This window comes from Cnephaeus nilssonii (assembly GCF_951640355.1).
Source record: "Cnephaeus nilssonii genome assembly, chromosome: 11".
Taxonomy (NCBI): Eukaryota; Metazoa; Chordata; class Mammalia; order Chiroptera; family Vespertilionidae; genus Cnephaeus; species Cnephaeus nilssonii.
The window spans coordinates 42776561-42801761 of NC_137082.1; the positions used below are offsets into that span (position 1 = coordinate 42776561).

Sequence of the window (25201 nt, forward strand, 5' to 3'; positions counted from 1 at the left end):
AACCACCTCCATAGAGCCACTACTTTAAAGTAGATCTGCCCGTCTCCTCCTTAGCAAAACTTTCTGCTCAATGCCAGGCATCCATGAACCCACATCAATATAAAATCAAAATCTAAACCCACGACGAACATTCAAAGCCATGTCACAAAATGGTGGCAAGCAGAGCTCTGCAGACAGCGACTGACTATGGGAGAATGCTCGCTTAACTATTCCTGAGTCTGGGGGCAGCAGGCAGTAGCTGCTGGCAGGTCCTGAACACTAGGAAAGCAGTTCAAGCACCCAGCAGTATGACATGACTGGTGGGAGGGGAGGTTTCTTGGGGAGGAAAATGATAGAATGTAGGTTTCATTAAGAGCACTTCCAAAGACCAGCAGCTGCAGGAAGGAGAGAGTGAAGTGGGGGAGATAAGGCTGGGAGAGCGATCACTTTGAACCCTGTGTGAAGTGAGGGATGAGGTGATACAAGCCTTAACATGAGTGGTGAAGGGAGGAGGAAAAGGCATGTTCAAAGGCTGTTATTATGGGTTGGATCAGATAGAGGAAAGGAAGGAGGGAAGCTAAGAAAGGGATCAATACTCCTTCCAAGATAGCAGGTTTAATGAGTCCTATTAGCAATAATGACAAGGCTGGCAGGATGCTAGTTTGGAGATAACAGATCATAAGTTCAATCAAGAGAAGAGTGAAGCCTGAACATTCAAAAGGCAGTTAGCTGTGGGCATGGGGACTGTCTTTATTTGCATAAAATAATAAACGCATTAATGCTGATATAATTGGACTAGACCTTGGGGCCAAGGGCTCCAAACTGCTATTTTGTAAAGAAATTAACAGGGAATATGAAATGTAGCAAAGACGTGGTTGGAGTGGCTGTGTAGAGAATCACAGTAACCATATGAGATTAGAAGTCAAGAGAGAGAAAAAGTCAAGTGAAGGAGGATTATGGCTCACAGGGTGGTGTTTAGAGATCTACAAGGAAGCGTGTCTGCAAGCATGGCCTCACACAACCCTCCCACCCCTCTGCACAGGCCACCTCGAATCTGGCTGGCCCTGTTCCTTGCTTTGATCAATAGTATACAGAGAAAGTGACCTGTGTAGTCCGGTCTTCAGTAGTTTATGGCTTCAAAGCTCCTACCTCTGACTGCTTCCATCTCTGTGCTACTGGAATGCTTATACCGCCATGAAGCAAGCCCCATCTAGACTACTGACTGAAGAAGAGCAGGTAGAGAAAGGTCACTTGGAGGACAACAGAGGGTCTCCAGCTGGCGGCCAACACCAAAGCCTCGCATATGAGCGAGTCCATGTTGGTTCCTCCAGCTCTAGCTAAGTCTCTCTAGCCAACACCACATGGAGCACGGCCAGGCCATCCCTGTGAGGCCGGCCCAAATTGCAAACCTACAAAACCGTGAGCAAGAAAATTGCTGTTTTAGGCCACTAAGACTTGGGGAGTTGGTTATGCTGCAGTACATGACTGATAGAACAAAATTCTAAGAAATGAATAAAGAATAAACTATGAAAATTGGAAACACTATTCCACCATGGCTCCTCCACTTAAGAGCTATGTGACTTTGAGAAAGTTGCTGGCTAAGCCAAAACTTTAATGTATCTCATCTGTAAAATGAGAAATAAAAGCAGTTTGTTACTCCCATGATTGCCAAGAACATTCAAGAAAATCATCTATTTTGCTCCATACAGCAATTGGGACACGGTAAGTGTTCAATGCATATTACTTACAATTGTTATCATTAAAAGGTCAATCAGAATATTTCTGAACATCACCATAATATATTATTAAGTGTGTATTTGGTAGCATCTAGAAAAATGTACCAAACACAATCTCTTCTGTTGTTTGAGACATTACATTTCTAAGGAATCTTGTGTAATCAACAATTACGTTGTAAAAATAACTGCTTCCATAGGGAAATGGTGGGGTTTAGGGCTGTAAAACCTAAACATCCCTGAGCAAATTTAGTATTTAATCACATCCAGGTTGTGCTCAAAAGGCCTTTTTTATCTCCACCAAGACTATCACTTGCACTCTCTTGTACACATTCTCTTTATTAACTAAGGCTTTTCATAAAGTGGAAACACGAGGGTTAACAAAATCCCCAAAGTTAAAATAAATTGCGTTTAAAATATAAGAATGTTGAAGGGAAGAACCCAAAGCCAATCAAAGAGTCAGCTGCTCAAACCAAGTATCACCGACAATATTTGCTGCTGTGAATGTCCTAGCTCGCTGCAGAGAAGGAAGGCTTCTTTACCCACGTGACAGCGTGTGATAGAAAAGGTGCTCTCCAGTTAGTCTGCTGCATTATATCCAATTTATGGTATTAAAGCCGATCCTGCAGGAAGTTTTTCTGTATTTATGCTACCCAGGGTACTAAATAAAATATGCTAGTTCTGCTTATCAGCTAGAATAATGATTGCTTTCTGTAATGATCAATTTCATTTTGAGCTCCTTATGGGGAAAACCAAGCAATACTAATTAAGATCTACTGCTACTCCAGCTGCCCTCCCTGCTGCGCACACAGGATTACGGAACTATCAGGTAGGCTTCTGCCCCTCAATAAGTTTTGCTCTAAGCAGTCTCACTGTACATGGACAACCCCCACATTAAAAGACTTACTTTACTCTTCTTACAAAGGAATATAACTTCCTTGGTCTCTCATCTCCATGCTCTTTAGAATCCCAGTGGCTGTGAACATACATACAGCAGCACTACTGAGTGCAAAGGATGTCCCACAGCATTCTAGAGTTGGTCCATCCAGAGTGAAGAGACACTTATCGAATATGAGAATAAAGAAGGTTTGGACATTCTCAAAATACAGCCTGGGAGATGAGCACTAGGAGCTAGAAGATGCTGCTAGAGGAAGTGTGCAGCAGACCCAGGGACAGGCTAGAAGGAAAGGACAGAGAAGTCTGTAAGGAGATGTCAGGGACCAGCCTGACAGGTTGAACTGGGCTGAGGTAGGGAGGTGGGAATTGAGAAAAGAAAGAAAGACAGGACAGTGGGATTGGGAGGAGTCTGCAGGTAGTCATCGATTGACTGCGGCTCTGCAAGCCGTCGAGCTACTGCAGCTAGCTTTATTAACCGCGTAATGCCTTTTATACACCAATACTGAATAGGAGGTCAACAAAGAGGAATGTACTCTCTGTTCTTCTTAATCTCTAAGAGAAGTCAGGAGACCAAGTTCTTGGTAAATATTTACAGACTTTTGATAAGCTATGAAAGGTTTTTCTTATTCTACTCATCTGCTGACAATAGGAATGTGCCATCAAAACAAATTAGATTGAAACAAGTCAGGGGACACTGCGTGGGAAGGGACTAATTCTTGTCAGTCCCTTCGGGTGCAAGGACTCTGTCAGCTTACACCTGGTCTCCAACGAGGAGAGGAGCGGGATCTCAAAAATGTTAAGCAGGATCAAATAAGCAATAATGCCAATAGTAAAAGTCAGCAGTTTAGGTCAAAGAAAGTAACAAATATGTGTTTCCCCTCTTGCGTGCCCCCATAGATAATGTGAAGCAGGCAGCAGCAGAAACCAAAGCAGCAGCGACAATGTCATATAGCATGTAGAGTCTGGACAGCTTCATATTGGGTCCCATCAATGGGCTTTAACCATACTGCACTTGGCAAGACAGCAACCAACTATACTTGAAGGTCATGACCATGGGCAACTTACCATGCCCATCCTAGGGGTGAGCACTATCACATGAGGTATTTTTCTTTTTACCATGACCCTTGGATGAAATTTCTCTTTGGTCTGAAGAACAGCTGTCATAGTCCTGGGCATTTTACCATATGGACCAGTTTGACATCTTTTCTCCCTGGCTGCTAGAGAGCTCAGAGCCTCATGACCTACCCATCATCGCAAGCCTGTGTGCCTTTATGGCATACATGCTTACCTCAATCCTGGCTCCCTTCCTTAAGTCTCCAATTTTGTTTTTGTTTTTTGGTCTTTTTAATGGATGCTATCTTCTCATATTTTATGTATTACAAACTGCCTTATATATCTGGAATAGATCCAAGTATAAGTTTAAATCTACAAATACAAAACGTGGCTCTGTTTCAGAGGATGATCTTACTATACAGTAACCATGTGGATTCATTCACTCTTCCACAAACATTTATGCTGCTGCACAGAAAATGGACCAGGCATCGTGATACAGGGGATACAAACATCAATAAGACAGGCCTGGCCCTTGCCCTTATGTCTAGTCAGGAAAAGACAAAAAATAAGCTACAAATTATTTAAGCACTGTAGCAAAATAAAACAAGGACCTAAAATGGACAACCATAGACTTGAGTGCGGAGCACTTCCGAGACCCAGCTGAGGTTCTAGGCACGGGAGCTGTCAGGCACTACCTGGAGCAGTTCAGGACATTCCTGGTGAAGGAGTCAGCCTGGGCTTATACTTCAAGTTTAACCTGTTCCTGAAGAAAAATCCTCAGAAACCAGTGCTATGGCCCTGAGACCAGCAGTACACAGGATACTGATATGCCTTCCGTGGGAAGCCCACCTGACGCCAAACTGGTGGAGCTGGACTTCCTGGGAGCACCAGACCTCCCTGTGCTGGGCCCACCTCTGTGTGTCCTTGGGCCTGGGGGCTCTATTGTGGACATGCTGCAAGACCGCCAGAAGGACCTGGATGGAGGCAACACAGAAGGAGAACCTGCAGCTGAGGAGCCAGTGTGGGGAGCTGCATCAGATGAACCTGGAGATGGGGCAGGGATGAGAGCTTCATGTCCCAGGGATGGGGAAGGTCATGGACGGGGATGAGAGCTTCATATACCAGGCAATGGAGAACACTCAGAATCAGCAGGACTTTGCCAAAGCCGAGACCCAAAACATTCTGGGAGGAAAAGACCAGTTGACCGTGGATCTGAACTCCATGGAAAAGTCACTCTCTAACCTCTTGAAGAGGTTTGAGAAGCAGGAGGAGTTAATCAACGGCAACCATATGAATGAAGAATCCCTGAAGCAGTTATATCATCAGGTTTAAGGAGGAAGGCCAGAGGTACCAAGCGCTGAAGACCTAGGTGGAGGAGAAACTCTGACTTGGCCAACAAGGACATTGCCCAGGTCTGGAGTGAGGCTCAGACAGAGGCGCTGGCCTTCCAGGCAAGCCTAAGGAAGGAGCAGATGCATGTCTACTCACTGGAGAAGGCTGTGGAGCAGAAAACTAAAGAAACAATGAACTGACCAGAATCTGTGATGACCTCTTTTCCATGATGGAGAAGATCTGGCAATTTAAAAATGGGCAAAGGACCTGAATAGACACTTCTCCAAAGAGGACATACAGATAGCCAACAGACATATGAAAAGATATTCAATGTCACTAATTATCAGAGAGATGCAAATTAAAACCACAATGAGATATTACCTCACACCTGCTAGAATGGTTATTAACAATAAATCAACAAAGAACAAGTGTTGGTGAAGATGTGGAGAAAAGGGAACCCTCATGCACTGTTAGTGGAAATGCGGATTGGTACAACCACTGTGGAAAGAAGTATGGAGTTAACTCAAAAAATTAAAAGTGGAACTGCCTTATGACCCAGCAATTCCACTTCTGGGAATATATCCAAAGAAACTTAGAACCTTAATTTGAAAGAATATATGCACCCCTATGTTCACTGCAGCATTATTTATAATAGCTAAGTTTTGAAAACATTCCAAGTGCCCATCAGTAGCTGAGTGGATAAAAAAGCTGTGGTACATTTATACAATGGAATACTTCTCAGCTGTAGTAAAAAAGAAACTCTTACCTTTTGAGATAGTATGGATGGACCTAGAGAGTATTATGCAAGTAAAATAAGCCAGTCAGAGAAAGACAAATACCATATGAATTCACTTATATGTGGAATCTAATGAACAAAATAAACTAACAAACAAAACAGAAGCAGACTCAGATACAGAAAACAGACTGACAGCTGTCACAGGGGAGGTCATTTGGGGGACTGAGTGAAAAAGGTGAGGAAATTAAGCAACAACAACAACAACAACAACAACAATCCATAGACACAGACAACAGTATGGTGATTACCAAAAAAAAAGGGAGATGAGGAGCAGTAGTAGAGGATAAAGGAGCGATAAATGGTTATGAAAGGAGACTTGATTTGGGGTGGTGAACACACAATACAATATACAGATAATGCATTTAAGAATTATACACCTGAACCCTATGTAATTTTACTAACCAACTAGAGGCCCGGTGCATGAAAATTCATGCATTGGAGGGGGGGTCCCTCAGCCCAGCCTGCCCCTTTCACAGTCTGGGAGCCCTCAGGGGTGGGAGACAACTCAGCAATCAGGGGAAGGCGATGCCCCATCACACCTCTGCTGCTGCCATTGCCAGCAACGCAAGCCTCGGCTTGCCCTGGTTACCTGCGCCTTGGGCTGGCCCTGGGCTGCTGGGCAGCCACCATCCGAGGGGGCTGAGAGGATTGGGGGACTCCAGAGGCAGGCGCATAGGGCGGGCCCAGCCTTGCTGCGCCTGCCGTCCAGGTGGGGCTGAGGGGACTAGGCGCCACCATCTTGTGGCTGTGGGCACTGCCATCTTTGAGGGTGTGGTAGTCAATTAGCATATTTCCTCCTTATTGGCTGTGGGTGCTGCCATCTTTGAGGGCGGGGCAGCAATTAGCATATTCCATCCTTATTGGCTGTGGGCGCCGCCATCTTTGCAATGCGTGAGGGTCAATTAGCATATTCCCTCTTTATTAGATAGGATGCCTCCCCAATAAATTCAATTAAAAACATAAATAAACCCTAAATATAAGTATACAAATAAATTAAAAGTTACCACCCCCAAAAAAAACTGCATTTTAATCTAAGAACACACCCCTATTTATAGTATGGTATCTTGGGGGTCAATGTATAGAACTACTTTTGAGGTAAAATATTCTTATTTAGGTGAAGATTAAGATTTCACAACCTTATGGTCAAATTTAAGCCAATAGCTGCCCCTGGGCCACTGCCTCGCATGGAGTCCTGCTCTGCTACAGACAACACCACAGTGTACAATACAGGGTTTCTACTCCAGACACTTTCTCAGAATTAAGCATACGTGTTGAAATGTAAGGTCAGCCCGCTGGTGTGGCTCAGTTGGTTGAGTGTGTCCCATGCACCAGGAAGTTACTGGTTTGATTCCCAGTCAGGAACATGCCTGGGTTGCGGGCTCCATCCCCAGTAGGGGGCATGCAGGAGGCAGCCGATAAATGCTTCCCTCTCATCAATGTCTCTTTCTCTCTCTCTCCCTTCCTCTCTCTAAAATCGATAAAAACATATTTTCTTTAAATGTCAGATCACTCATTAGTGGTGACAGAAGGACCACTCATCCATGGCAGAATTCAATAGAAATAACTTCACAAAACAAACCCCCATTTTATTTGCGGGGGGGGGGGGGGGGAGGGAGGGGTGATGTTTAAAAGTAACATTCATATTGGTTTGTTTTTTGTTAGTTTTTGGTGTCATAATGACATTTTGGTAATGTATGAAGACTCCACATTTCTTAGAAATATGTAGTGGTCAAATGCCATCATGTCTAGGATTTGCTGTAAAATACACTAGCACAGGAAAATGGGACGGATAAAGCACATGGTGCAAAATCTTGTTGGTGATGAGCAGGTGGGTAGTGGTTTTCTCCTTACTAGAGCATATTTGAGTTTCATAATTCAGAATCACATGCTGAGGGAAAACATGGCCAGCTTTTCTTCATCTTCAAAAAGGGTCAATTTGTACATTTTTTAAAATTTTTTTATCCTCACCCGAGGATATTTTTCCACTGATTTTTAGAGAGAGGGAAAGACAGAAAGATCAATGTGAGAGAAACACATCGATTGGTTGCCTCCTGCACGTGCCCCAACCAGGGCCCAGGCTGGAGAGGAGACTACAACTGAAGTATGTGCCCCTGACTGGAATCAAACCCGGGACCCTTCAGTCCACAGGCCTATGCTCTATCCACTGAACCAAACTGGCTAGGGCATGCACATTTTTTCTTTATAAGTGATTTATGGTACAAGTAAAATCCATTGAAAAACAAAGGCTGCAGTAAAGATTCACTTTCATCCATTAAATTATAACCCCAACCTCATTTAAACTCCTTCCAAGGGAACATATGTTGAAATGCAGACAAAGAAGGCTAGCATGCAGACAGAGCAAGTGAAAGAATCAGGCTTCAAATACGACACTCACCTGGACATTCTCTGCTAAAGGGAGGCTGCCTAAATGTGGAAAGGGAGGGGCAAATAGCAGACAGTTATCTGGATGATACAAGAGAAGCCTCATCCTTGTATGTGGGTAAATGGCTGGAAGAAAAAGAAAAGAAAAAGCCAGTGTCTCAGTTATGTAGCTGAGTGCCTTGCTTCACCGTCTCCTTGGTGGCTCTAAACAGAACCAAATATGGACCCAGAACCAGGACAGTGAGAAGGCGACAGGGCAGTGGGGCTGCAGCACATGAACTCTTTACAAGGGCCCTTGGAGAAATCAATTCAAAAGGATATGCACGTGTTGACTCGTAAGTTTGTAATAATTGTTTTTTGTAAATATAAGACAAATATTAAGCCTGTTAGGCTAAAAGATTTGAAATTTTATCAAAAGGCCGTCTCACCCGATGTCACCTTTTCTTTCCACTTTCTTTTCATGAGTCTTCCCAAATGAAATAATTTCTCCTTTCTAGAAGGGGAGAGGTCACCATGGCAGTATAGGTCCTCCCTAGATGAGGAAACTGACACCTCGTCCTCCTTGTCCTGTTTTGTGGGAAGCATGCCTTGAAAGAAAGCAGCAGAGAGCAAAGCAAGCCGGTGGGGATGGGGGGTGTCCCTAACCCTTGGCAGAATGAAATGATGGCCCCTATGCTCACCCAGCGTGTTCTTGCAGCAAAGAGAGGAGCTGGCTCCCACTTAGTGTGGCTCAGTGGTGCAGCATCAACGTATGAACCAGGAGGTCACAGTTCAATTCCTGGTCAGGGCACATGCCCAGGTTGTGGGCTTCCTCCCCAGCAGAGGGCGTGCAGGAGGCAGCCGATCAATGATTGATGTTTCTATCTCTCTTTCCCTCTCCTTTCCTCTCTGAAATCAATAAAAATATTTAAAAAGAGAGATCTGTCTATAAAACAAACTTATTTTAAAAAAGAGGAGCTGGCTTTCAAAAGTGTGTATCTGGAAAGTAAAAAGACATTTTCCTCTTTAAGTAAATAATTGGGATAAGAAAAACTACCCAAGGCACTGAAGAGATGCAGCTGACAGCTCACTAACGGCTGTCCTGTTTTTAGGGCAGATTAGGAAGATAAGTGTCCAAATATCCCACGGTGTCTTCACAGTCAAGATTGTCTTCCTTCTGTCAAACAAATCCCCTGGGCTGTAAACTAAACCTGCTTCCGTTTGCTCTGCTCACATTGCTGATCCTAGATGGAACTCCATCAGAGTGCCCATCCCCCCGACACACCCAAAGAGAACCATAGGGTTTTGAGGACCCTTAGCCACACCTTCTAGGAGGGCAGAATCAGGGCTAGACCCTACAGGCCATATCTCGAAGGTTCCAGACCCATGTGCTATCCGGTGACACTAGATTGTTTCCTTTTTCTGATTCATTTAGTTCAAGCTTGATATATGTGAAATCTGCATCTGAAGTTTAAACCTGAAACCTCAACATCAGGGAGGGCTCCATTAGCATCTGATAATGGCCTTATAAAAAGCTCTCCAGTGAAGAGATGAATTATGATGCATCCGTACAGTGAAATACATATAAAAGAATACCGTGCTGTAAAAATGAATTGGCACTCTATGTAATGATGAGTAAGTGTCCCTTACCCATTGTTATATAAAAAAGCAACTGCAGAACAATCCCATTTCTGTAAGTAATGACTGCAGGTAGGGAAAGGTCACAAAAAACACATGCAGTCCCTTGACAGTCAACCTGGAGGGCTGAGATTAGGGAGGACCTGCAGTTCTAAGTCAGACATTGCTAGAAGTAAAATGGGCGAAGACCAAGTATTGCTATCATCATCACAGAAAAAGGTCAAGTTTTAGAAAGGGAGATTTCCTCTTTCTTGTGCCCCTTCCCCAGCAGGAACTGCAAAGCATGACCCCCCGCCCTTTATAAATTCTTCCCTAAAAATTAAAAGAGCATTTCCCCCTCATCATCAAGGCAGTTTCCATCGAAAGCCAAGCCCCTCAGTTGTAAAGTCCTAAAAAGAGTGGATGAAACCCTCATCTGTCAGGACCTAGGGAGTTCAATGCGGTCCCAGCGCCACCCTGGGCTTCGCAAAACAAAAGCTGCATCACATCAAAGGTGCACATATGAGCACATACCAGTGTCAGGGCAATCCAACAGAGCCAAGCTGGGGATAAGTGAACGGATAAATACACGTCCAAAGATGACACAAGTCATATTTTAAAGAATGCATGTGAAAAACGCATCTTAAGAAACAGCAATGGAAGGATTAACTGAAGAGGCCGGACTTGGAAATGCAGCTTGAACAGAACTGGATAGCTAAGAAGGGTGGGGGGTGGAGGGTCGGTCTACACTGGAGCTTCCCAAAAGGGGCATCCCCTCCCCATGACACCCTCCCAGCCCTGACTGCCCAGAAATGGCTCCAGGTGTGTGAGGACCCCAACCTCCTCCCGCCCTAGGACAGCACGGTGGCAGCTAGGCTGCCAGAGTTCCCTGGGCCAGGCATCTCTAGCCTGAGCGTCCGCTGTCATTGACCTCCACGTGCCCTCCACAGATGATCATTTTGTGTGGCTCGATCAGAAAATGTGCTTCCCAAACATGACAGGTCTCTGGGAAAGGACTTGAAGAAGAGAGTGAGGGTGACAAAGGTGTCGAGTAAGGGGTTGGGACTCTTTCATGCCTTCACTTAAGATTTTAAATATCCAGCTCTGGCCAGGTGGCTCAGTTGGTTCAAGTGTCATCACGATCTGCCAAGGTTGTGGGTTCGATTCCCAGTCAAGGCACATACAGAATCAACCAATGAATGCATAAATAAGTGGAACAACAAATTGATGTTTCTCTCTCTCTCCTTCTCCCTCTCTAACATCAATAGATTTAAAAAATATTTTAAATATCCATTCGTATTATTTCCTCTCGAATAGGGTGCCAAACTCATATGCTATCAAACTCCAAGATCACTTACAAACCACTTCACATCTTGCCAGCTCCAATTCAAAGAAATCCCTCAGTAAGAAACTCAGGGGCACATCTATCCCTGAAATACAATTACAGTTCCTTTATTTCTGGATTTATAGTAATTTCTATTATTTAATCAGCATAATTGCTGTTATTGCACTCAAAAGATGCAGTTCCATGAATGTAACTATGCACTACAGTAGGCATTTCTTTGGGGCTGCCTGGCTTAAGGCCATATGGTAAATACAGGGTTGGGATGATAACTACACAGTCAAACCGCAGAGAGCATTGTCTCACGTTGCATCAAGTTAATACAAACCTATAAAAAGCCTTGCATTTGCTGGGGGCTGAGAAGTTCTTTCAGTTAGCACAGGAGAAGACTCAGGAGACTGCTGGCCAGCACATAGATTTTCTATCACACTATGTGAGAAAAAGTGTGTTTGTGTTTGATGCTTGCAAGGAAAGAAAAACACAGCTTGACACTGAAACACTAATTTATAATATTCTGAGCCATGTTTACATCTTGGAAGGTTTCATGCAGTGCAGCAACAAAGCAAAATATTTTATAAAAATGCATTTGAGGTCACTAAGTAGCTAGAGACACCAAGCTGAGAGCCTGCATAGGAAATGAAAAGTGATGGAATTTGCACTATGCGACTTAGAACTGATCAGCTTCAGAAACTCAGAACTCTCCACCCTTTGTGATCCACCTTGGCCACCTCTTCGTGCCCTGACTGCCCTCCAACCCTCCCTCACTGAGTGGAGAGGAGATGCCAGGAGGAAAAGACTGTGACCTAGCAGACAAGGGATGGGAGACACCAGGCTTCCGATGGCCCGCCAACACAGGCCTTAGCTGTACACATACCTGTCCAGGGCCCTGGACCTCAGACAACTGTGAAACATACTAGTAAGCAGGACATGGGCTTGGGGGCCACAGAAGAAGATCCAGGCTGCTCACACCTTTTTGCTGCAAGGTTTTTAACCTTGGCTGCATATTGACATCGTGAAAGGAGCTTTAAAAACACCTGGCACCCACCTCCAGAGTTCCTGGAGTTTCTGGTGTGTCTGGTGTGTCTACCTGAAGACTGGGATTTTTTTTTTTTTTAAGTTCATCAGGTGGTTCCAATGTGCAAGTCCAGGCTGTGAGTCACTGCCTTCAGCTTTACAAGTAGAAGAGCCAAATGAGAGTGAGGAGCCCTGGAATGATGCGGTGCTGACCATCGGGGCACGTAATGTGCGTGGGAAACACCCAGGATACCTTGTGAACATGCAGGTTCTAAGTCAGTGGATCTGGAGCAGAGCCTGAGTGTCTGCAACTCCAATGCGATGTCTTGAAAGCATTAGAACAGGTGATGCCTGACGTCATCAGGCACCACCCTGCAGAGAGAGGTTCCACAGAAGTCAACAGCACAAACATTGCTATTTGTGACATGTTAGATACAATTTAATCCTTTATCTTCTTCAAAGGTATTGCTGAAGGTTCTCTAATTTCCTTGGCTGGCTCAGGAGCACCATGGTGGACAGCAATGCCATGGGGATTACAGTGTGTTTATGAAAAATGTCCCCTTTATTACATGGCCCCACTGTGTGGGGTTTGTTTGTGTTTTAGGGGGTATGTTATGGGCTGAATTTTTCTCCCAAAATTCGTTGGTTGAAGTCCTAATTCCAGTATTTCAGAATGTGAGCATATTTAGAGATAGGGGCTTTAAAGTGGTCACTGAGTTCAAATGAGGCCATTAGAATGGCCCCTAATCCAATGAGTCCAAGCAAGGCGGTGTCCTTATAAGAGGAAATTAGGACACATACATGAACAGAGGAGAGACATATGAAGACACAGGAAGAAGACAGCCATCTATAAGCCAAGGAGAAAGGCCTCATAATGATCAATCCTATCAACACCTTGAGCTCAGACTTCTAGCCTCCAGAACTGAGAAAATAAATTTCTGTTGTTTAAACCCCAAATCCACAGTAGTTTGTTTAAACCAGTGGTCGGCAAACTCATTAGTCAACAGAGCCAAATATCAACAGTACAACGATTGAAATTTCTTTTGAGAGCCAAATTTTTTAAACTTAAACTTCTTCTAACGCCACTTCTTCAAAATAGACTCTCCCAGGCCGTGGTATTTTGTGGAAGAGCCACACTCAAGAGGCCAAAGAGCCGCATGTGGCCCACAAGCCTCAGTTTGCCGTCCATGGGTTTAGACAGCCTGAGCAAACTAATGTGAGGGGAGGGGAGGGGGTCTTGTGTCTACTCTGAATGACTTGTCCGACTTACGTTTTCACTAGTCATTACCAGTGGGATTGCCATCCCTATTTCTAGCAGCCCTCCCTCCCTCTTCTAAATGCCTCTTTTAAATCTGTGGTTGGCAAGGTAACTGCAATTGTCAGGCCTTTCAGGAGAGCCCATTGGTTAAGAGGAATATAGGCTCTGGAGTCAAGACTGTCTGGCCTAGAACCCCTGCTTGGTCACATACCGGCTCAGAGACCCTGAGTGAGAACTTGTACGAAGTTAGAATAAGTTCTGCCAAATGCATGCATGCAAGATGTTAAAAACGGGTTTGTAAGTCTGTCAACCCTCTTAGTCTGCCTGTCTTTTAAGCTGCATTTAGCCGAATCAGTAAAAATAGCTGTGATCAAGGTCACAAGCTCCCACATGACTTTTTTTTTCCCCATCTTCATATCCACAGGATGTTCTTATCAAACCTTCATACCCCTATTTTTCCTCTTTGCTATACCCCACAACATTTTAATCTTCCTAGTATGTCAAGTGGTGCATTCCAACATGTTTCTTCCTTTCTCCAAAACACCATTGGCAAACTTTACTTCTCTCCCCTCAAAATATTTCTTTTAAACAGCTCTCTTTCCTTCTCCACTTTTCCCCATTCTCAGTGTCACAAGGCATCACTATTTAGGACTCTCCTCCATCTTTCACGGGACAGAAGAGTTGGCATCATGTGATAAACACACAATTCAATATACAGCTGATGTATTATAGAACTGTATACTTGAAACCTATATAACTTTATTAACCAATGTCACCCCAATAAATTCAATAAAAATTTTTAAAAACACCTAGGAGAAAAGAAGAGTTGGCATCGTGAAAAGGCAGTTGAGAGTTTAAGTTCAAAAGTTTAATTACTGATGTACAGGGTGGGGTAAAAGCAGGTTTACAGTTGTTCATGTGGAAAATACAATCTATATATATAAAAGGCTAATCTGCAAAGTGTCCCCTCAGGAGTTTGACTGGGAGACCAGGAGTTCTATTGCTTGCTATGATGTGCGCTGACCACCAGGGGGTGGTAGGGAATGAAGGAAGGCCATGGCCGGCAGCCAGAAGGCCCCAGATCGGCCCTGATCACGGGCCAGGCCTAAGGACCCTACCTGTGCATGAATTTCATGCACCGGGCCTCTAGTTATTAATAATACAAGAATAAACTGTTTCACGTACTCACGACTATGAACCGACTTTTGCCTCACCCTGTCTTGTATATAGTGTCATCGTGTAACGGTATGATACTTGTTAGCCATATAAGGAAAAATATAACACTGCAACTCTGATTTAGAATACCATTCATTGAAAATGACTTTTTCTAGACGTTCTTCCAAGTAAAATATATATTATCATTTGATTTCTGAATGTGAAAAGTTTTCCCCTGTACATGAAGTTTATGGCTTCATAGGGTGGCTTTGAGTTATCAAAGCATGTGATCAATATGCATGTTCAGGAATTAAGTAGGGCATTAGGGAAGGTGGGAGGACGGCCCAGGCCATCCCAGGATTGCTCAACAGGTAAGGAAGGCTCATCTTGGGAATGCAGAAAAGCAGCAGTGAGTTAATACTTAACTACCTGCAATAAAATCCAAATTCGTAATGTCCTGGCAAGTTATGTTTATTTAGCATATCACCGAGGAGTGATGATTCAATAAAGTTCCAGCTCAATAAAAACTATTAAGTGATTCAGCAAACCAAGTCACAGTCAAAGATGCTCACTTAGACCAGGAGGTCCAATAACAATAAAATGAAGCAATACACAGGCAAAGGACCCAAAGATGAAGCTGACTAAATGCCCCCAGAGTCGCCTCTTTGAGGACTCAGACCTGTGGACGAGGTTATGTATGGCAGAGAAACCCACTCCTGGTCTCTGTGTTCTGATGGTTCTTTAGAAGTTGGCAAGAGGCCAGATAGTAAATATCTGAGGCTCGGGGGGCCAAATAAGGTCTCAGTTGCATAGACTTTTTCTTTTACAACTCTTTAAAAATGTAAAAAGCATTCATAGATCATGCATTGTATAAAAACATGCCATGGGCTCTACTTTGTCAATTCCTATTCTCTACACCAAACTCCCAGGGCCAGATCTGAGTGCAGAGGGCCCTCCTGGCTTCCTCCCAGTTCAGGCTGACATCTGCCCCTGCCATTCCCAAAGAACTAAAGATGGGGGGCTTCACCCTGGTAGGAGCACACAGAAAACACCCCACAGAAGGAGCCAAGAGGGAAAGGGTAAGAAGGGATATGAAGGCTGAGAATGGATGGAGATCAAGTTTCTGAGATCATAAAGGGCATGGAAAGATGTTCTAGTTCCTGTTCTATCCCACTGAACAGGGAGGCAACATATAGACCCAGACAATTTCTCTCACACCTGCTACTGACTTGCACGATCACCCCTTGAAGCTGGAAAGAAGATAAAGCACTCCTTTGCTCAACGGGGATTATCACATTGACATTATAACACCACTCCACCCCCAACAGGTGTTTCAGGTCCAGAAACTGTCCAGAAGGTCCCAATACATTTACGACAATAGATCTATAATAGATCATTAGGAGAATCGGGGAATGTTGGAGGTGTATGCACTCTGCTTAAAGTTACTGTTGGAAAATACAAGGTGAACTGGCCAAGGTGTCTGTCCCTAATGGGCCAACGTGTCTGTCCCTAATGGGCCAATGTCTGTCCCTGATGCCACTGGCTACCTGTCGGGGCACATGACCAGAGAATTCGCCACCTCCCGGTAATGCTTTCGCATTCCAATCATGCTTAGGAGAAACTTGTGGCACGTGGTAATTTCTTGCTAACACCTCTGCAGAAAAAAAATCTTCGATTCCCACCAACCTCATGTTCTCGTGTCCCTGTTTGGACCTGTGGTGGTTCTTTTGTTGAAAGGATACAGCTGGGCCACAGGAAATTTTCAAGTCCCTAGCCCCCCAAATGTGATATTAATCAGATGTGAGCCAAAAACAACTTTCTTTAAAATGTCCCAAAGCTCATCTTTGGCTCAAAATTCCTTTACTGAAAGATAAGTTGGACTAAAATCCATAAATTCCACAATAGCAGAAGTTTGTTTTTTATCTGCTCTATTCACAGATGTATTCCAAGTGCCTAGAAACTGTGCTTGGCACACCAAGCAAGCTCACAGGTATTTGTTGAATAAATGAATGAAAATTGTTGGTAAAACTTTAAGAGTGGTAAATGGCTTCTTAGAAAAGGAAGAACCTAGTTTGGCAAAAGAGAAGCTGCAGATGTTATAGATGTTTACTTTTTCATCCCCCAAATAAAAGCAATAAACTGAACAGACTGGAGACCTTTGTTCTCCCGATATTCTGCAACTGCCCCAGCAGGCAGACCCTCTAACGCACAAAAGTGAGAGTCCTGCTGAGCAGCGGGGTAGGGGCTTTCGGAAGCTGAACCCACTGACACGGAAACTACTGATTGAAATGCAAGCTTTCTCCTAAGAAGATCGAGTATTCTAGAACAAAGAAAGAGCACATTTGCTTTTTCCGGGTGCACCCACCCCAGCTTCACTTAGAAAAGATGAAGTGAAGTAACGTAGGAAGTCAGGCATCAACTACTTCAGGGACAATGAGAGTAGCAACTGGACCCGGACTCAAAGGACACACCAGTGAAAGCACAGCCTTTGTGGCGAGTTCAATTGTTAGCTGTTTCCTAACACGTTGTGTTGTGTCTCCAAGAATGAGTGAAAAGTGATTCCAGAGACTGCCCTGGCCAATGCCCGCTACCTTCCCTCCTCTAACACCTGTTCTTCAGCTTAAAAAATAAGAGAGTGGGGGAGGAAGCGGGATTCCCTTTGAAACTATCATCCTCCCTATCAAAGCCAGTGTCTATAGGGCAATTGTTATGTGAGCAGGAATACCCAGGTCCTCTTCAGGCGTTATTTAAAATAGCAAGCTCCAGAATCAGCCCTGTACTAACTACATCAGCAGTTAAAATTAAGCCAAACTGGGAACCAATGCACACCGTGGCAGCATCTCACAGAGGTGCAGGTCATCGGTTTGCTGAAAGGCCTAAAAGATTTAAGGCAAATCTCATCATTATTTACTTGTAATGTTCACATGTTCATCCTCGTGGTCATTTGATCCTGTGTATGCAGGACTGTCCAGGCATAGAGCTAACCTCCAGGGATACAGTTGTGGATGAGGGGACAGTTGATTCGGGCCCTCCGAGGGCTGACTGCCCAATGGGAGGCAGGACCAGCACAGGGAAACAGAGGCTGCCTTCAACATGCCTGTGACTTAGGCAGTTTTGCACAAAGCCGCCTTCACCTGTCCCCTGCTCTGTTCTTCCCAACATCCATTACCACTTTCTCCTTAACATTAGGGTGTCAACGGTTAAGATATAAATGATTTTTGAAAGGGGGATCTCGCATGCCCTGAAATAAGCCAACAAGTATTTACAGAGCTGCCCCCAGTGCCCGCCCTGAGCTATGTGGGCCACAAGACAGGGAGGCAGCACAAAGAGAGACCAAAACTGCGCTTAATCATCTGATTTCTAGTCTTCTCTCTGCCAACAAGACTCCTTCATGACCCTACGCAAGTGATTCACCTCTAAGATCCTCTAAAATGGGGTAACTGGGCCTCTATCTGATCCTATGGTCACACAAGTTGGGCACCTTGAATAGTCAGGTAGAAGGCAGGAAGCAAAGATATGTTCTTTTGTAACTTTCCCAATCTGGGCTACCCTACATTTGAAACAGCATCTAGAAACAACTGATGTGTGACTGGTACATAAACACCCTCAGTGTTTCTGGCTTGTCATCTGAATTTGCACTTTCAAAAATGTCTACTAGTAAGCCCCAAACTCACAAATAAAACTCAACAAATGAGCATCTATTACGTGCACTCACTACACCAGACACAGGGAGACACAATAGTGATCATGAGAGGTAATAGTTGTTGAGCACTTCCTACACATGTTAACTCATTTCATCTTCATGGCAACCCTATAACTCTAGTACTAATGTGATCCTCACTTTACGAAGGAGAAAATTAAAGCACCGAGATTAAGAAACTGTTCAAGGTCACAACACAAGTGGTAGAGCTGGAATTCAAACCCTGGCCGAGTTTCTACTGTTGTGCATGTTTGACATTACCAAAGTCCTCTGTAGGGACCCGGTGACCTACCAGATAGTGCATTCTCCAGGCTTTCCTGCAGCGTAGCCTTCGCTACAGTCCAATGCTCTCATCTGGCGATGCTGCTCTAATTAAGTGACCTTCTTGTTCTCCAAATTCCAAGTAAACACATTTGCAAAAATATCACATTAACTTCCAAGTTTTAATAGGATTTGGCAAGGCTGTTGTATTATCTCAAAGAGAAGTGGGAGGTTTGCTTCCCTGTGTCATTACTTCCTATGGGAACATGACCCTGAGCAAGAGCAGTGCCTAGTAAGACACCACTGCCTGAACAAATACAGCTGAGTGGCAGCTGGGGGCCTCCACTTGGAGGTCCATGAACCTCGACGCTGAAAATCGCAGCTAATGCAAGTTAGACAAACATCGAGCACACTATGTTAAACAGCCATGCTAAAAAACAAACCTGTGTTCTCTTACCCATAAACTCATTCCCAGCTGTTTGAATCTCTCCCTGATCATTGATAGTATAGTATAAACTACATGACTTTGAACTCAATCATGTACCATGTGTGTTGGTTATAGTTTCAAAGGCCTTGTCTAAAAATCAAGTCTGTAAACTGTAACTAGGGACTGTAGCTTATTCTTCTGTGCTCATTTTCTAGGACTATTTTTTAAAATATATTTTTATTGATTTCAGAGAGTAAGGGAGAGGAAGAGAGATAGAAACAACAATGATGAGAGAGAATCATTGATCGGCTGCCTCCTGCACATCCCCACGGGGGATTGAGCCTGAAACCTGTTGCATATGTCCTTGACCAGAATCGAACCCAGGACCCTTGGGTCTGCAGGCCGACATTCTATCCACTGAGCCAAACCAGCTAGGGCTCTAGGACTATTTTAAGCTCATAATAGATGTTCAATAAATCTGTAATAGATCAAAAAAGTTAACTAGGATGTTTATTAGACATAGCCTCACTCAGTAAAAACTGGATTTTACTGGCAATTCATACACATAACATATGTATTCCTTTTGTCTTATTTTAAAAAAGCCTTTAACATCTCCTTTTATTGATATGAGACCCATAAAAGAAATGGGAAGTAAACACAAAACTTTCATTCAAGCTACATGGTTTGGGGAGGGGTGGGTGGGTAAAAGGAAAAGTCAGCTTGTGGGAAAAGCTTCAATAGTCACAGGAGGAGTAAGGCCATGATAGCTTTATATGCTTCATTTGGCTCTAATAAACTCAGCTAAATCCCACACCAACTCTGACATCATAGCTGGGAAAGAGTATGCCCTATGTCAGATGATAATGCTAAGTAAATATGAACTCTTGTTAAGGTGTCATTGGCATTCATTCAACAAGTGCTTAGTACATTTTGGGTATTGGCACAATATGCATTGCCCTAGAGAATCTCTAGATATAGACCCTATGATTAAGGTAAAATCCTACAAGGAATGAAAAGCTATACATGTATGAACCAATTTTGTGTATAATATTATAATACAGAGTTAATTCTTTAAGACAGATCTTAAGGGCATAAACCACTACGGCCATGGTGAACATTGGGACCCATCTAAATGGGTTCGCACCATGACCCAGGTTTCTATTAAACTATCTTTTGAATTTATAGTCACTTGAATTTAGTCTTCCTTACTTAGATCCCAGGATCTGGAAAGTTCGGCCTCATCTATAGACACCTCTGGGAGGTAAAAGGCCCAGACTTTGAAGTCAGACAAACTTGGGTTTGAATCTTGGCTCTCACATGCATTAACTGTGACTCTGGCAAGTTTACTTAATCCCTCTGAGTTTGGATTCCCTCCTCTGCAAAACTGAGAATACAAATGCTACAGTGTGGCTTTGAGGATAAGACATAATGTATGCAAAGTGCATAGAACAGTGCTGAATACATAGTCAATCCTCAAATTGTCATTATTTAACATATTGTAAAAGGCTAAAGTGGAGAGATGGCCCTAACAGGTTTAGCTCAGTGGATAGAGCGTCGACCTGTGGACTCAAGGGTCCCGGGTTCGATTCCAGTCAAGGGCATGTACCTTGGTTTCGGGCACATCCCCAGTAGGAGGTATGCAGGAGACAGCTGATCGATGTTTCTCTCTCATCGATGTTTCTAACTCTATCCCTCTCCCTTCCTCTCTGTAAAAAATCAGTAAAATATATATTTAAAAAAATAAATATTGCCAAAACCGGTTTGGCTCAGTGAATAGAGCGTCGGCCTGTGGACTGAAAGGTCCCAGGTTCGATTCCGGTCAAGGGCATGTACCTTGGTTGTGGGCACATCCCCAGTGGGGGGTGTGCAAGAGGCAGCTGATCGATGTTTCTAACTCTCTATCCCTCTCTCTTCCTCTCTGTGAAAAATCAATAAAAATATATTTAAAAAATAAATAAATAAATAAAGTGGAGAGATGCTGCTTATGTGAAGCCACGTAGAAATGTGGGGGGCGGGGCAGAACAAAGATTATTCTCATTTTTTCATCTCCCTATCTTTTTAGGTAGGAAATCAGATTTATTGCATCTACCATACTCATTTTAGTATTAAACCCATCCTCCATATCAATAATAATTTCTTAAGTCATTTTCCACAAGTTCAGAAGTTTCTTCGCTTGTGCTCAAGTTGTTCACCTAAAGACCGATAGTAAAGAGTGGACCTACATAATCAGATAGTGTTCCCAGAGCAGTAGCTTTGTATGCTGTACTTACAGCTTACTTGGAGGTCATCTAAGAGCTGAAGAGTTGATTTCCTGGACGGCTGTTTCTCGGTCTGGTTTAAGGAGAATGTGGTCCATCTGCAGAGGCCGCCCCGCCCTCCTCGAGGACTGAGCTAAATGGGTTCGCACCATGACCTGGTTGGGGAGCCTGGCTTCTACAGCAGAAGCTTCCCCAGCTTTAATCACAGCTCATTAACCTGCAGGTTCTGGATCCAGAGGTCCAGGACTCTGACAAGCTTCCAGATGATGCCCACGTGGCTGGTTTCCAGATCACGGTCGAATTAGCAAGAGCCAGGACAACCACAGTTCACAAACCAAGGCGTACATTGTATTCCTCCATTCTTAGGGTTCAAAACCAAAATGGGGGCAGCAACTGCCAAGAAACTGTCTTTACAAAATTACTAATTTTTTTTTATTTTTATTGAGGTACAAAATTACTAACTTTTGGTGGGATATACTGATTGGCCGGCCTGAGACAGCTTTTAAACTACTGGCACTGCTCTGTATCGTCCCTGAGTGGAGGTTGCAGGGGTGTACACATACGGAATGCAGAGTTTCAATTTGTGTGCTCACTGTCACTTATATCTCAATTATGGGAGGAAAAACTCTAAAATAGAAAATAAAGGGATGAGAATACAAAGGAAAAAAGCACTAAATTATGGAAGTAGTGTTAAACCAATTGAGTATTCCTAGAACTCTCACTCCCATAAAGTAACTTAAACCCAAGTAACTGAATATTCACAGGACCATTTTCTCCAGCTGGAAACAGCCTCTCCCATTCCTCTTAGTGGAAACACATGGAGACACTGTTCATGTCTCTTGCCGAGAGTCTAGGTATGAAAGAAACACTGTTGTTTAGAAAATCTGAAGGAAAAAAAAAAAAAAAAAGACAGTAACAGTCGTAACAAATGAAGTGAGCTTAGGACACTCATCAGGCACCCATGGCTCCTGAAAATTGGACATGCATTCTGTAACTCGCTGATTTACGTGCAGTCGGACCTTCAGGCTCTGAACAATTGAGCAAACCCCCTCAGGGACACTTTCCATGTTAAATTAGAGGCTTTGTACTGTGGTGATAGGAAAACAATGGGTCCGAAGAAATACTGTGGTCGTGTGGATGAAACACAGGGCTAGAACCAGGCAAGCAATTCTGGTGCCAGTACCACCAAGTCATTTCACCAGCTGGGTGACCTTGCTTACCCAGTTAACCTCTTCCAGTCTTTACCTGCCAACTAGACACACTTCCTCCTCCTTCTCTAACCCTCACGTATTTTGTTCAGTGGTCACACACACACACACACACACACATACCATGTCCTGGAGAAGGCAGCCCTTCCCAAGGAGTGACTACTGATCCGCCTAAAAGGCCAAGGACAGATTTTAAAGCATCGTACCTGGCATAACTGATGGCGCCTTTGTACCACTAAACTGATCAGCCCTGAAACTACTTACACCAGAACCTTTGAGCCCATGAAATACCATGTTTCTTAAATCTGAAAACAATCATGGTTGATCCATCCGCTATGACATTCTAAATTGTAAAATTTCCTTTTCTTTCAAGTTCATCTCTGGGGGTTGCAGGGTTGCCTAGTACTACCCAATATTTATCCTGGCACCCCAAACAGTGTACAGTTCCCAAAGATGGAGATGAGTCCGGTGTGTATGGGGGATCCCCGAATCTTCCACAGCACCTTTAGAAAGCAGGCAACGAATACACACTCATGGGTGCATGCCTCCTCCATCCAGTGAGAGCACTGGAATAGAAGCCAAGAGCACATGATGAAAAACACATCAACCCTCACCTCCAAAAAGCTGCATGCAGGGAACAGTGCCTCCCCTTCCTTTTGTTGAAAAAACAACAACAAAAAAAACTGGGGAGCATTTTCCGAGCTACAGATTCCCTAGCTCCATCCAGGCTTAGTTTTAACAAGCACGCAGGCGACTGACTTACCAAGCACCCAGGTGATCTGTGGGCCATGTTTTAGGAAAGACTGACCCTCTTCTTGTTGGCTCAACAATCTTGACATTGTTTTGTTTTTGTTTTCAATCAACACAACCACCTCCCCACCCCTTTGCCCACAGAGGCCCTGACAGTGTTACACTCTGTCCTGGCAGAAGGTCACAAGACAGCCCAAGGCCAAGTATTTATTTGTTGATGTGTTTTCAAAACAAGATACAAAAGCAGCCATTCGTCTTTGCCTCGCTGTTTACAACCACAATCCGATCCACTTTCCTTATAAACTTTCCACCTCTTCCCCTCCAACCTCTTGCCACGCAAATATTCCCGAGACCAGTCAACAGCCTCCGGACCTTAGGGCCAGACTCCAGGCCCTGCTGCCCTGGCCCAGAAAACACAAAGAAAGGTTTGCACCACGGAGATGTCACCCAGCGCGTCCCAGCACCACCGTGGCACGCCCCCCTCCCCCAGTGCCCGAACGCACCTCCATCCTCCTCCTTAGCGGCGCCGCCTTCCCACAGCCAGGGTGCCCGGCGGCGATACCACACAGCCTGAGGCTTACCTGAAACACGTGGTGAGCTCGCCCGAGGCCTTCAGACACGGGTATTTGGTCGTAGCGATTTTGTTTTCTGAGCAGACTTCTCTACGAAAAAGTTAGAGAGGCAAAGTCGTTGACTCTCCACGTGAGAGCGCAGGCCAGTGCGCGCTGGGGGATCCGCGTCCCGGCGCGCCGAGCAGCCACGGGTCCCCGAGCGCGGACGCCGGGCGGCCTCCGGCGAGGGTCCCACCTAGCGAACCCAGTCCCAAGGGCACAGGAGCTGAAGAAGCCCGTCACAGGAGAGCGGCAGGAGTGGGGGGCAGAGGTATCACAGATGGGGGAAGCCCAGGCTGATGGCGCGGAGGCTGTCACCCCCGGGCAGAGTTGAGTGTCTCCGGGGACAGTTGAGCGCCCAGCCTGTGACTGATGGATGGCGAGTGTGCGGGTCGCCTGCACCAGCGCCTGGCGTGCACCATTCGGGGGCCGGCAGCGCTTACCTGTCGCTGTTCTCAGGCTCCTCGCGGTAGCTCCACGTGTGTCCCAGCGCCAGGAGCAGCAGCAGCGGACCCAGGCTCTTGCCCAGCTGCCCCGTCGCCGCTCCTCCCCGGCTCGGAGGCGGCGGCACCATCGGGGACGCTCCCGGCTTCTTCCAGGCGCCCGAGCCCTCTGCCCGCCCTGCGCCCGGCTCCTCGGCGCCCGCCGCCGCCGCCGTCTCTCTCCCCGGCAGGGGGCGCCGGAGGGCAGGGGCGTTTGCGCCACCTGCGAAGGCACAGGGGCTGGGGCTGCTGTGGCGCTGGGGGATCAGGCTAGGAGTTGGGGTGCAGAGTGCAAATTCCGTAGACTGGCTGGTGAACGACCTGGAGGGTGGCGGGGTCCAGGTCTTCTCGGCCGGGGTGGTCACACCGTTACCAGACTGGCTGGACTCAGCCTTGGGCTGCGCGCTCCTTCTTGCCTCTGTCCTGGGCTGTGCGGAGGGCAGGGTGCGGAAAGCGGGCGGCTGCTCGCATCTTACACCAGGGTCGCTCGACCAAGAGTAGGAGGAGCCGCTTCTCCCCTAGGGAAAAGGGGGGCCGAGGGGTTAACACGCTTCCTTCCTGTCGTCAGTTGGCTTCCTAAGACCAGGACCAGGACGTGGGCTTTCGCGCCTGGAGCGCCTGCCCTGGGCTTTCCCGTCGCCGTTTTCCCTGAACGGAGGAAGGAGGTAGTGGGGAGACTACGGCTGCTTTTCCAAACTGCCTTTCATGCCCGATCGCTAGTCTGCCTCCGTTAGAACCCCAGGAGAAAGCTCCCCGCTCGCTTCGCTTCATTCGTTAGCAGAGCGGCTCGATTCAGTAATGAGCTCTCAGCGGCTCTTTCCAGGGGTTTTAAATCCTCTTACCCTGAGCTGCTTGAATGCTGTTTATATGTCACACGTGAGAGCTGGAAACTCCTGGAAGATCAGGTGAGAGGCTGAAGGTCCACCCCCAACCCCATCCAGTTAACACCTCGGGGTATGGCTAGCCT

At 45.3% G+C, this 25201-nt stretch overlaps 1 protein-coding gene across 1 annotated transcript in view; it reads right to left on the reverse strand.

Annotated features, from left to right (window-relative positions):
- The window catches only part of CCBE1 (collagen and calcium binding EGF domains 1), a 178410-nt gene extending 153472 nt beyond the window's left edge, over positions 1-24938 (reverse strand). The window contains exons 1-2 of the mRNA XM_079784997.1: positions 24196-24938; positions 23723-23803 (exon numbers count right to left, since the gene is read on the reverse strand). Coding sequence (XP_079641123.1) covers positions 23723-23803; positions 24196-24326 — 212 coding nt within the window. The 5' untranslated portion in view covers positions 24327-24938. The remainder of the gene's footprint in view (positions 1-23722; positions 23804-24195) is intronic.
- Positions 24939-25201: the final 263 nt, after the last annotated feature.